The sequence below is a fragment of the Lissotriton helveticus genome, chromosome 9 (genome assembly GCF_964261635.1).
Source record: "Lissotriton helveticus chromosome 9, aLisHel1.1, whole genome shotgun sequence".
Classification (NCBI taxonomy): Eukaryota; Metazoa; Chordata; class Amphibia; order Caudata; family Salamandridae; genus Lissotriton; species Lissotriton helveticus.
The window spans coordinates 619,536,114-619,548,471 of record NC_136070.1 but is presented as its reverse complement, the minus strand read 5'-3'; the positions used below and the strand labels follow the sequence as shown (position 1 = coordinate 619,548,471).

The window sequence follows — 12,358 nt, the reverse complement described above, 5'->3', positions numbered from 1 at the left end:
CAACACTACATATTTCCCTCTGTTAAATAAATAAATTAAAAAAAATTAACAAATAAATATACAATTTTTGCTTTTCGATAAGTCTTCATTGCGCTCTGATCACAAGTCCTGATCGTGTTGTCGGAAACTGGGGACAGGCAGTAGAAGGGTCTGTGATCTGCATTGGCAATGTAAAAGCAACAACAGCCAGAATTTTCAGTTGTCCTTGAAGACCCAGTCTCTACATTGACATTACTGCCTGATGAGAGATGAGCCACAGGTTGGAAATGTGAGGAAATCTCACATAATGGACTTCCAAACACGTTGGGCAGTCACTGTGTGTCCTTTGCAGGTCACAACAAGAAATGGCTCAGCATCGAAGGGAGCATCAGATTTCCGAATTCGAGACTGACAGAACAGCACTCAACCTACTCTAGTGAAAGTAACGTCTTTTTCATGTTGGTGCTTGTCTACATAAGTCTTCATTTTGCTTTAACGATCCAAGCCTTTAATACAGGTTTCTTCTTCAGCACTTGATCTTTTGTTGGTCCGTTGAGATAACTTGGTCCTCATGGCTCTCATCGAACATCCCAAATAGGGCTTTCACCTGTGGTCGAGTGATGGTACAAACTTTAAGCTCGAAGAGTAAAATTCAAGACCATTTTAAGGTTGAGCTTTTCCAATACAGCACACTGAATAGCTTTCTTAAGAATAATGATAAGCGTGGCCAAAATACCACCTGAGTGACTTACCTCACTCACCTATAGTTACCAAAATAAGTCAGCCGGACAGTGGAGAAGAATAAACAAAGCAAGTTTATTAGGCCACAAACTCCCATATGAGAGGGCCCTATATCGACCTCACCCCTAAGAGTGTGCCGAGAAGGACTGACTCACATCATCATGGTGATACATTATATTACGAGAAGGCAGAGTAAAACACGCCCATAATGGAAAAGTACTGGTCCACCAGGGATGTGGACAATGGTCTCATACAAGAGGCATCTGCACCTGCAATAGCAACACTTGTTATCATCTCCCAAGGACACAGAGCCAGGCCGCTACATCCCCAGCGCATGAGAACGGCCTGATAAGGAGTTTCGCTAGTAGGAGTTTCAGTTACAGTAAACCAAGAAATGCATATATGCTGACACGAGGAATTACTCCTATTCCTACGGGAGGGGGAATGAGCAAGTACAGTTTGCACGCAGAGAGAATAATCCAAAATGGTGGCACACATGCTAAGCTAAGAACACTGCAAACAATATCACACGTATAAGTGAATAACTGCATAATGAGAACATGAACGTAAATGCGTAAGTGTAAGTAATTAGTTAGACACATTCCGCTAACTCATAAGCATAATGTACGAAGGGGGGCGGGGCTTGGGATTGACGCCTATCAATAATCATAAAAAGTTCAATGAGGCCATTGGCCTGGTGATGAAAGAGGGGTGCTATTCTGATGCTTCACATTAAAATGACTGAGAAAGTCTTTGAATTCTCGACTGCTGAAAGGGGGACCACTGTCCGATGTTAAGATCGCAGGAAAAGCCCATGTCGCAAAGATGCAGTCTAATCTCGTGATGACTCTTTCATGAGTTATAGATCTTCTATCAATGGAAAACTAGAACAATCAGGTGACGTATGTTGTCAGGAGGACCAAAGAAGTCAAACAGCAATTCTTTCCCATACATGCTTTGGTAACTCTAACATGTTTAAGGTGTGTTGAGTGGTTTTCGATTAAAGGCAGTTACAGAGATGAAAGGCCTTCAATTCTCTTTCAACTCTCCCATTGAGATGAGGAAATCAGACTGTCTCGGAGATTTTGTTTTGTGGCAACAATTCCACGATGTCCTTCATGGGCCACTTCAATGATCTTATTGTACACTCTCTAGAATGACAATTCTCGAACCTCTCAGGATAATGCCTTCTTGAGTAACCAACAGTTCATTTTTGACATTTTTAAACTTTTGGTATTCACAGTCACTGGTAAGAGGTCGAGTGTACTGGTTCAACGACTGATGTGTAATAATTTCTTTTAGTTTTAACATGTTAATATCGTTACTCATGGCAGTGACAATCTGTTCCAGCGAAATGGCAGTTGGTGTGCTTGATTTCACAATTAAATTTATGTAGGCTTCAGCTGTCTTGGGAGGGGTACCATGGCACTGTAGAGGCACTCGTGAGAGGTCGTCGGCAAGGTTTCGATCCTTCCCTGCATGGTGCATGATTGTGTAATTATATTCTTGTAATCGAAGACCTTAACGTTAAATGCGAGGAGGCATCCTTGCCTTTGGATTGCCAAAGATATTCAACAATGCTTGGTGATCTGGCACAAGCGTGAAAGGTTTTCTAGATGAAAATAAGTGTAAATGTTCATAAGCCCACACCACTGCTAAACTTTCTTTCTCAGGTTGTGAATAAGAACGTTACATTTAAGACAAAACCTCTGTATGCATATGCCACAATATGTCTTCACGAGTTTGGGTGTCTGCTGTGCAAGGACTCCGCCTAGCCGGACGGGACTGGCGTCAACAACAAACTTGGTATGAAGTGTTGGATCAAATTATACCATTTCAGTAGTGTTTTCAATATCTTGTTTGATTTCTTGAAATTAAACATTCTTTTTCGTGAAGTATCTTAAATGTGCACTTACAGTGTAAAAGTCTCGCATATATTTAGAACAGTAGCTGGCCATGCCAAGGAATGAACGTTACATGGAAACATCTTGTAGGGGACTGGCAGTTGATAACGCTTGCAATTTAGCTCGATCGGGTGTCATACCCCCATCAGAAAAGATATGGCAAAATAATTTCAGTTTGGTCTTATGAAACACAATTCTCAGCACTCAACGTTAAACCTACATCAATAAGTAAACAACACAGTTGCAAGAGAGCTTTATCGAGCTCCTTGTGTGTAGCTCCGAAAACCAATAGGTCAACACTATAATTGAAAGCGTTCATGACAGGCTGTATGATATGTCAAAGGACATCTTGAATAAGCTCTGCAGCGGATGATACACGGAAACGTAGTCTTTTATAACAGAACAGACCAATATGCATAGAAAAGACGGTTATGTACCTGCAATTCTCCAATTCCAACTGATGATAGGCTTTATTCAAATCAAGGCAATTGTGCCATCATGTCAGCAATGTGCAGACATGGATGACACTCTCTTTCAATTGACTTGTTTGCTTGACTCATATCCACGCTGATGTGAACGGCTCCTTCACTATCCTTTTTTAGTACTACCATGAGAGAAACCCATCGTGTTGGACCAGTGGAACAACCTTCAATCATATGTGTGAGTGAAGATTAAAGTTCTTTTTCAACAGCTTTCAGTAAATGAAATGCAATTAGTTTGTGTCTTTGAGAAATAGGATGTTTGCCCTCATTGTGTAATTGTACTTTCATAAGTTTTCCTAACCCATGAAACAACGAAGGGAACTGACTTACTATTTTGTGATGAGCATTCATTTGATAGTTCACAGATATCAGTCCCATATCAGCAGCTGTGCTGAAGCTGAGCAAACAGGCTCTTGACACCATACCTTGATGTACATGAATATATGCTTGTACTCGTGCTTTCTTGTGTTTCATTGTTGCTTCAAATAAACCTTGACTTTTTAATGGGGTCAATGCAGCTCATGTATATCCTTTGGTTTTCAATGACATAAGTTGTGACAACTGAGAGTGTTTACCATATTTCTCCTCAAGCATAATGTTTATCCATGCACCACTTACAATAATAAAAGGTATTGAGCAAATGTTTACTTTTAAGGTAATATGTGGACAATGTTTGAATACTTTGGTGCTTTTTCATGTCGACTTTCTTTGACCTGCATTTTTCTTCACATGAAACCAGTCTAGCATGCGCACTTTTTTCTGAGGTAAACATTAACATTGCACAACCATCTTCTTCACTTTCACTTGACATTGATACTGAAGAACTGTTTCACAGTAATTTAGATGACGATCGACTTAATTTGGTGTTGGATTGCCTCAACTGGAGTGATTGCTTCGCCTTGTGGGAGTGAGTTGAACGTCTCTTCTTGTCCTTCGCTTTGCTAACGGTCACAAAGTGGTTGTCCTTCCGACAGCCTTTCAAAACCTGTCCAATGGCAGGACATTTTCCTTTGCGTGGAAACAAAAATCCACTCCTGAAACACAACTTTTTCTGTGGAGACATCACTGTGCCCCCTGCCTTGTGCTTTGGCTTACTTTTCGTATTCAAAACTTGCTCACTCGGGGCTCCCCCGCCCTCCATGACAGCTGCTTGTCGATCGGCAAGCTCTTCAGCTGTAGCAGCCATGAGAAATCACTCCATTCTAAGAGTTTATCTCAGCATTTGTCGTCTGAAAGAATCGGTCAATAACTCTGAGACGCATAGCTTCCTCATCATTAAATTCATTGAAGTTACAGTTAGATCAGTTTATCTAGTCGCTCAACAAATTTGGCGTTGGTTTCACCAACTTTCTGTCAGTCTTGACTGAAGATGTTTCTTTTGTAATCTACATTTGGCATTTGATTGAACTTGATATTCAAGGCTGCTTTGATCTGACAGTATGTAAGTTCGCTGCATTTTTTTTATGACTTCATTACACTTTCACCAGCAAGATTCTTAAGATATTCGATAATCTTGTTATCTGCTTCTTCTAACGCATTAATGAAATCATCAAATGTCTCTACCCAAGTAATCTGTCACCAATATTTTGCTTTTTGACGGTATTGAATAGTGGAGTTGGTGGCATTTTAACCATTTATAAGAATGGCAGACACGGAGGGTGGTGTTCTCTCGGAGAACGACTACTGTCCGCTTTGCTGTTCTGGCCTCTTAGTCATCCTGGGCATTCTGTGGAACCTTGAACTCCCTGTTGGTCTCCATTGGAGCCCTTCACTTTTATGGAGACCTTTGAAGTTGTTCAGAGCGGCCACCCGGCAGCTTTGGTGGTGTGCCACTTCGTGTATGGACGGCTCCTTAAGCACAACCCAGCACACTTCCTCTGGGGCTACTCCACCCAACGCTGTGGTATGAGGACTTATTACTCAATTCTGGTAAGCAGATGCCAATTTCTTCTATTTGAATTGCTTTGCTTTTAGGCGTTTATTTGTATTGTCGGACGCCTGGTTGATCTCTGCCACCCAGTGCAGCATTATCTTGCAATTTGTTGTTGCTATTTATGGCTCTTTCAAAACCTGGCTGTATCCACCTTTAACATTATCACTACGTATGATGTATAGGTTTAGGTTGCATAGTAGAGCAGTACCTTTTTCTTACGACATTCCCAAAGGTTTCTTGGCCAACAATGTGTAGACTTGTCAGTGAAGCTTTCACTATCTTCAAATGCTTTACACTGACTTGAGTTGTGCTTTGGTCCACGTACACGAAACGTTGATTCTTCACTTCGACAGAGGCAAACAACAGCAGTAGGCTGGACCACGTCAAACTCTCTGGGAGAGCACTTTCGATCTTCTGGTTACTTATCCCCTATATCGTCTCGAATTGTAGCGAGCTCCCCAGTCAAGGTACCCGCCAATGACCACGCCACACACGGAGCTTAGTATAACAAGTCTTTATTAATCTGCGTGTAACTGCGAACTCTACATTCAAAACCTGCATTCACTTCACTATGCTCTAACACTTATGTCACAGTTCTACAGAGTCCATCAAGAGACAAAATGGTCCATCATTGCTAACATACACAACACTACAGGTCTGTTAGAAAGGGTTGATAATCTATGAGTGCTATATAGCGATCCTCTAATTTCTATATGTGATAAATCTGCTGATCATTCGACTATCTTTTTAAGTTTCGAAAATTAATAAAAACTGTTGAATAAAAAAATCACAAACGATTCTGCTAATGTTAAAAGTACCTCATCCGCTTGGGCTGATCCTGCCCTCTGTCACAACCATTCAAAGTGATCTGCCACACGTTTTTTTCTGTCATCTCTATTTTGAACTAGTCATGTGTTTGGTGAAGGATGGTCAGCAGCATGTTGTTCAGGAGGAAGAACAAGAGTAACTAATACCATAAAGGGCCTTACTCAGTTGCATTTTCCCTGCCACTTTCCTAACTAATTAAGAATCCTATTTCAAAGCCCTACAAAATGCTGGAAAAGGAGGGGAGCATTTGTCAGACTTCACAACAATCAAATACGATGTACTGAACTTCCTGCAGCAAATTGCTTCCGTTTTGGAATTTACATCCAGTCAGTAATGCTGACAAAATTACAGAGGTTATCTGATTGACTTCCCTACCTCTGCAATGAGCAACCGTCCATAGAAAGACACTGATGCTGCCTTAGTTAAGCCTCACATAGGTTGGACCCTTCCCATGATTAATACTTTGAATATTTAAAAGACTATTCACCTTTCAGCAGTGGCTTTTGCCCTTTGTTTTAAGGAATGACCCCATCATAGATGAAACAGGATGCAACTTCAAGGCAATAGTTATCTCCAAATTAAAAGCAATAGAAATATCAATAATGTGTTTTGTGTTATTGGCTGAAAATACAGGGGGAAAAAAGTAAACATTCATTCATTATTCGATGGGTAAAGTACAGCTCCATAATAATAACATAAGTATAAAAACAGGAAATATTTTCAGTTCTAGTTTGTCTTTATGGAAAATTGAATTTGAATCATTTAAAGAGTTTGAAGTTCATCATCTGTTACTGCAACAAAGAAGGCTGCTTTTCAGAAGAAGCAGGAAATAGAATGTGCCATAAATTCATATTCTTCGTGCTTAAATGGATTAAGGATGAAATTGGAGCACATCATACAGAAGGATCAACGAAAAAAGGCTGCAAACAGACAGGGCTGTCAACATTTATTCTAATTCTTTAATGTTCAGAGGGCACATGACCCTAGGCAAATATAAGCAGGCTCAGATAGCTAAAACAATGTTTTCTGGACACTACCATCGTTTCTGAAACAGTCAGATTTGTAGGGATTCGCACGTCCCTCAGCAGTTAGTGGAGCCACAAGATAGAGGAAGCAGCTGATTCTAGGGCAATTCACCAGTGCTTGTACAGGTAGCCTAGAATGGGTGACCTTGTTTGGTCTATTTCCCAGCTGTCTTTAGCATTTAATTCACAGTGATAGTAAGAGGAGGTGAGAAGAAGCATTGTGTGCCATAAGGCTGGTACTGGCGCCCATCCAGAGCAGCACTTACCACTGCTCGCACCCCGAGGGGCTATTAATGTTGGCCAATGGGAGTAAGGCAAGGTGTGAGGGAGGCTCACTTTAATGTTGTAGAAATAGGAAAATTAGACTACACGCCAAGAGCCTCATAGATCTGGTCCAGAGGACAGAGTGAAGAAGTGGTCTCACTGTGATATTTTGCAAAAAAAAGAGGGTACTGCCTGCTGAGGCATCAGATCTGGTAAAAAAGAGAGCGACAGAAGGGAGAAATTCCCTCCAGCTGCAGCATGCTAGCTCACCTCGTCCCAGTGGAGAGAAATACCCCAGTGACAAAATGTTCCAATAAAAAAATGAATCAACATATCTAATGTACATTGCTTTTAGAAACACAAAAGAACCATATCTGAAAGCTGCAGTAGCTTGAATAGACAGAAGCAGCGGATCTGAGCTGTATTTTTTTTTACCAAGGGGTGTGTTTACAATACTTTAGTCAAGGAAGTGTTGTAAATACACAGAAAACAATACATTTTAGAAAGCACTTGGTAAAGCTCAGATCGGCTTTTTCATGTCCGCCAATGGATTCTGCCTCTGTTGTGATGGGGCTGTGAGCATCACGCATGCATCTTATTTCACCCTCTGTCACAGGGACATCCTTCCACTGACTTCAATGGGCTGATTTGCTCTGAAACCGTTCCTCACCCTCACAGAAAGAGCAGTTCCAATGAATTCAAATGGATGACCATCGAGAATCTTTGAATCTCACTTTCCTAAGAGACTCAAAAGATCTTGAGTGGTATGCATCATGCCTTCCCCTACATTTTAAAAGCTGTACTTTTTTTGGGTTGCCAGTATCACATCCATTTGCTTTATATGTCATTTAGGAATAAGTTAGAGAGCACTAAAAACCAAGAACTCACTTCACAAGTTTCTTGAGTTTATATTTCAAAGATGAAAAACATTGTTTTTTGCAGATTGGCTCCCTTTTTACCAACTTGTAATGTACATTATTAAATGTTTTTTTGCAGATTGGCTCCCTTTTTACCAACTTGTAATGTAAATTATTAAATCTCACTCCCTCTTCCCTTTACTTTCCAACATAAAAAAACATTCCCTTCAAGAGAGGCTTGGAAGAACGTTTGAAGACATCTGTCTAAGGAAGGTGTTGGTTCAGCTCTTTGTATTTACATAATGTGCAATACATAAAGGCATAGAAATTAATCACAATTTCAAAGGAGAGAATGGGGAAGGGGGAGAAACTAAACATAAATAAATCAGTCATATCCAAGAAGAACAAAATCCAACGCACACAAATCATAATGGTTTCTCTGCTTCAATAAGTTATTTATTCACAGAAAAAGTTTAATCCATTATAGGTTTAAAATACCTCACTCGTCCGGAAGATGATTCGGTACAGATACTGCGGTCCAAAGTCTTTACTATCTTCCAGCTTCTCTCTTCTGAGACTAACAGCCACTGGTCCAAGCTTTTCGTCCACCCCAAAGTAGTTGGAATGCTCTGAAACAGGGACACATATTTTAGTTACATCACTTCCCATTTGGAGTATGTGAGCCAGGCTTCTTTCAGTCACTACAACTAGAGGGAGAAAGAATAGTGCCGAATTTAACAGTGGGAATTAGAAACATCTGCACACTTGCACATTTCAAGCATAGTACAACAATATGCAGGTGGCCTAGCCAAAGACTGGATAAAATCAAAGCAGCCTGTGGTCCTCACACACAAGCTCTCCAGAGGTTGTTCAATATACCACCACCATGCCCCGTTGAGCAACTTCAAATCAGTTGGTAACAGCAGAGAGAGAAAATAGCTGAATTACAAAGGGGGCGAGGGAAGTAATGAAAGTGGGCAAAAGTCAAAGGGTCGCAAAAGACATACAGATTTTTTTGAGGCTTGGTAAAGCTCCAGTAATGCGCTTCTGAATCTTTGAAAAGCTGTACAATTCTGGAGAGTGTGGAAGAATAGAGGGAAGTAGGTGGCGTGTGTGGTCACAAGCAGGGTTAAAATACGGGAAATGGGGAAATCACAATATGTCCAATCTATTTCCTCATACTCATTTTTATTTGCAAACAACCTTAATTTGTTTGCTTGATGCGAATTGTGGTCACCAGCTGCCACCACTGTACCTAAAACACAAAAAGTGATACTCTGCCTAGGAGATCCTAGATTAGATGACAACTTCAAATGAAAGAGCTTGCCCACAAAAATGCATGTAGCACTAACGTGGGAAAATTAATCGAAAGGTATTGTATAATGGTTTCTTAAACTGTGGACTCTTGGAGGAGAAGATAACCCATTATGTGCTTTCCAAAAATGAGATGCCCAATGAGCTTGTATTTTTCAAGCATTGAGCAATTATGCTTTTCTCAACCAAGATAGCATGCTCCAGTTATTTTTACTGACAAAGGAAAATTACTACAATAGGATTCTATTTACACAAAGCATATTAAGGAGTATGATAGTGCCCTTTGGCTTGACTACCTTTATCAACCACATCCTAATGGGAATCAAATGACAAGTTGGGTTAAAGGGAGGTAAGAAATTGGTAGTTTCTTTCTTCTGTGATTATTCACACGTGTTCTCTGTACAAACAATTGCAAAGAAAGATTTTTGTCAGAATAAAATACAAAAAAGAAACAATAAAATGTACCTTTTCCATAAAAGTAATCTTGGAAATACCGAGCTCCTAAATCCACGTGCTCAATGCTGTAGTGCTTCAATCTAGCCTGGCTCCTTTGCATTTCCTTCGGTACCTCTAGAACGGAGATGCTTGCATTAGTGCAAAAAACGTTTAGAGAAGGTTCCATAAAACCACCATCACCTCTAGTTGGGGAGATGGCGGAAGCTTTGGAAAAACTCACATTCCGTTCACTCATCCCACCAGTCTCGTTTCTAAAATGTGGGCAGCTAAGGAGAAGTTCATTACTATTTTCGTCGCCAAGGTCATGTTCTAGGTTTTCTTTGTAGTTCAAGTCTTCTGTGCTGGTGAAAGTGGACTCCAAACCTCCGAGCCCATAAGCCCTTGAAACAGCCAGGGAGACAGCCGAGGCTGCAGAAGCACCTGTTGTAGTGTTTCTTCGCTGTGCAATATAAGACCTATTAGCCACCACTTCGTTGAGATCAAAAACCATGCTCTGTACATCAAAATGCCCAAAACTCTTCTGACAAATCCAAGGATTGCTACTGTCATGAGATTTAACCTCCTCAGGATCCATAGATGTTTTGCCAGATTCATTTTCACTTTTACTGTTCCTTAATTTTTTAAAAATTGACTGGTCATGTTCACCTTTTTGATTCTTTTTCCTAGGCTTATCTTTTTCTCTCTGTATGGAATGGAATTCTCCTTTCTGTAGCTGATCAATTCTCACATCTTGTTTGGTGCTCCCAGCTAGATGAAGATTTGATGCCATGCTGGAATCGACCCTGAGTTGTTGGTTAAGATCTTCCGCTGCTGAACCTTGCTGGTCAGGCTTCTCACTACGAAACTCTTCCAGCATTTCAAAGAAACTCTGCTCGGAAATTCCTTGAACGTCTATGGAAGAGGTGCTGCCATATTCTCTACAAAGAGGCAACCCGCTAGTATACCTAGGCCCTCGGAATTCCAAGGATTCCTCACCGTCACACTCACTGAGCGTAATTTCACTGTTACTCCGATTTCGAAGCTGAATGAAGTTCCTCCCAGGCGACCGTGGCCAACCATCAAGGAATTCAACATCCTTGGACCTCTTCCTAGACATTCTATGGATGCCTCTGAATCCTGCACTGACTTGTGGGTGCTGTCCATTATGCATGCCTCTTGGCACAGCAAACTCTCTGCCAATTTTCGACATTTCCATTTCTCTCAGCGGGCTTGGAGTTGTTGACTCCTTTAATGCTTCTCTCCTTGGAGGCCAATCAGCAATCCTGGCACGAACACCCATTTTTGGCATTGCAGGGGTGGTCGTGCTAGGTCGTGCAGTAGTGTTTTCAGTTGTTGCTGAGTAAGGCTGCACGGCACTGCCATTTTGTACCCAGTATCCTTGTGGGTAGTAATCCCCACTTCGTGGACTGAGTACATCATTCCCTTTTACTGGGTTTCCGCCAGCCTCCGAGTTTTCATTGTGAATTGGTCGAAAGGTTGTCATAATCTAACAAAAAATAATTCTGCAGCCAATACAAAAGTCCCTCTCATTTGTATCAGCCACAAACTACTCTCAACCATTGTTGGGAGCAGCTGGCTCAGGGTTTACGTGCAGAGACTTGCTAAAAGATGAATAAGGTTTTCCCGCCTTCCTGCCCCAGGCCGTCACCACCTCATTTTCAAATCCATTAAGGGTTCCATCGACAGCAGACATATTTTTTGTGGCCAGAAAAGGAAAAGGCTCGAGTTAAGACTTCTGAAGTTCTCTGTAGAGTGCTACTTTGAAGAGGTTATTTCAAGACGGCTGCCAGGAGACAGAAGAATTTCTCAGCCCATTCTACAAGACAAAAGACACAAAACAAAGCATGTAAAAGACAGACACTTAAGGAGCACATCTAAATACAAAAGGGCACTGAAGCGGGTGAGAACATTTTTAACATACAATTCTTATTGTTTAATATTTCAAGTCAATACTTTCTGTCCTTTTAATTTTGGAGGAACAAAGGATAAGTATGAAAGGCATGTGATCATTTTACTTCCTTTATTGATCACCAAATTATCTGCACAACTATTGAAGACAAATATTTGATAACTTTAAGATTAAACAATTTACCAACAAAAGGTAACAGAAGTTTACAAAATATTACAGGTTATGACAATGGCCAGCTGAGTGGTGAATTCAGGAACTTATAGCACTAAACCCAGATTTTAATTTAGCTTTTTCCCTACCTAGACAGCAGCTTTCGGCGAGTCAAAGTTATGGGAATAGGTCAATGTCTTTTGTAACCATACACTGCATTACACAAAGTCCGCTGGCATTTAAGTTGAAAGTCATGAACCCTACTTTTAACTGAAAAAATACTTTCTTGTTTAAAAAGATAATGAAACCTTATCGGCGGAGGCGCTCATTTCCTCCTCCCATTTTCGAGGTCAGTGGTATGAGCAGCAGCTGTCCTCCATGGGAGCAGAGGAGCGCGGTCCCCCTCCCACACAGCTGCAAAAAGCTGGAAAAACGAAATGGTAATAAAAGGATTTCATTACCTTTCTGCCGGCCAGAGAGGGCAGTGAGGGGCAAGTGCGTCACTGCTGCTGATTG

General features: G+C 41.0%; 1 protein-coding gene across 2 annotated transcripts in view; it reads right to left on the bottom strand.

Annotated features, from left to right (window-relative positions):
• The window catches only part of SIPA1L3 (signal induced proliferation associated 1 like 3), a 780,343-nt gene that overhangs the window by 461,648 nt on the left and 306,337 nt on the right, over nt 1–12,358 (bottom strand). For both annotated transcript variants that reach the window (XM_078660667.1, XM_078660669.1), the window contains exons 3-4: nt 9,793–11,599; nt 8,512–8,642 (exon numbers count right to left, since the gene is read on the bottom strand). In XM_078660667.1, the coding sequence (XP_078516793.1) occupies nt 8,512–8,642; nt 9,793–11,266 (1,605 nt within the window). In that variant the 5' untranslated portion in view covers nt 11,267–11,599. The remainder of the gene's footprint in view (nt 1–8,511; nt 8,643–9,792; nt 11,600–12,358) is intronic.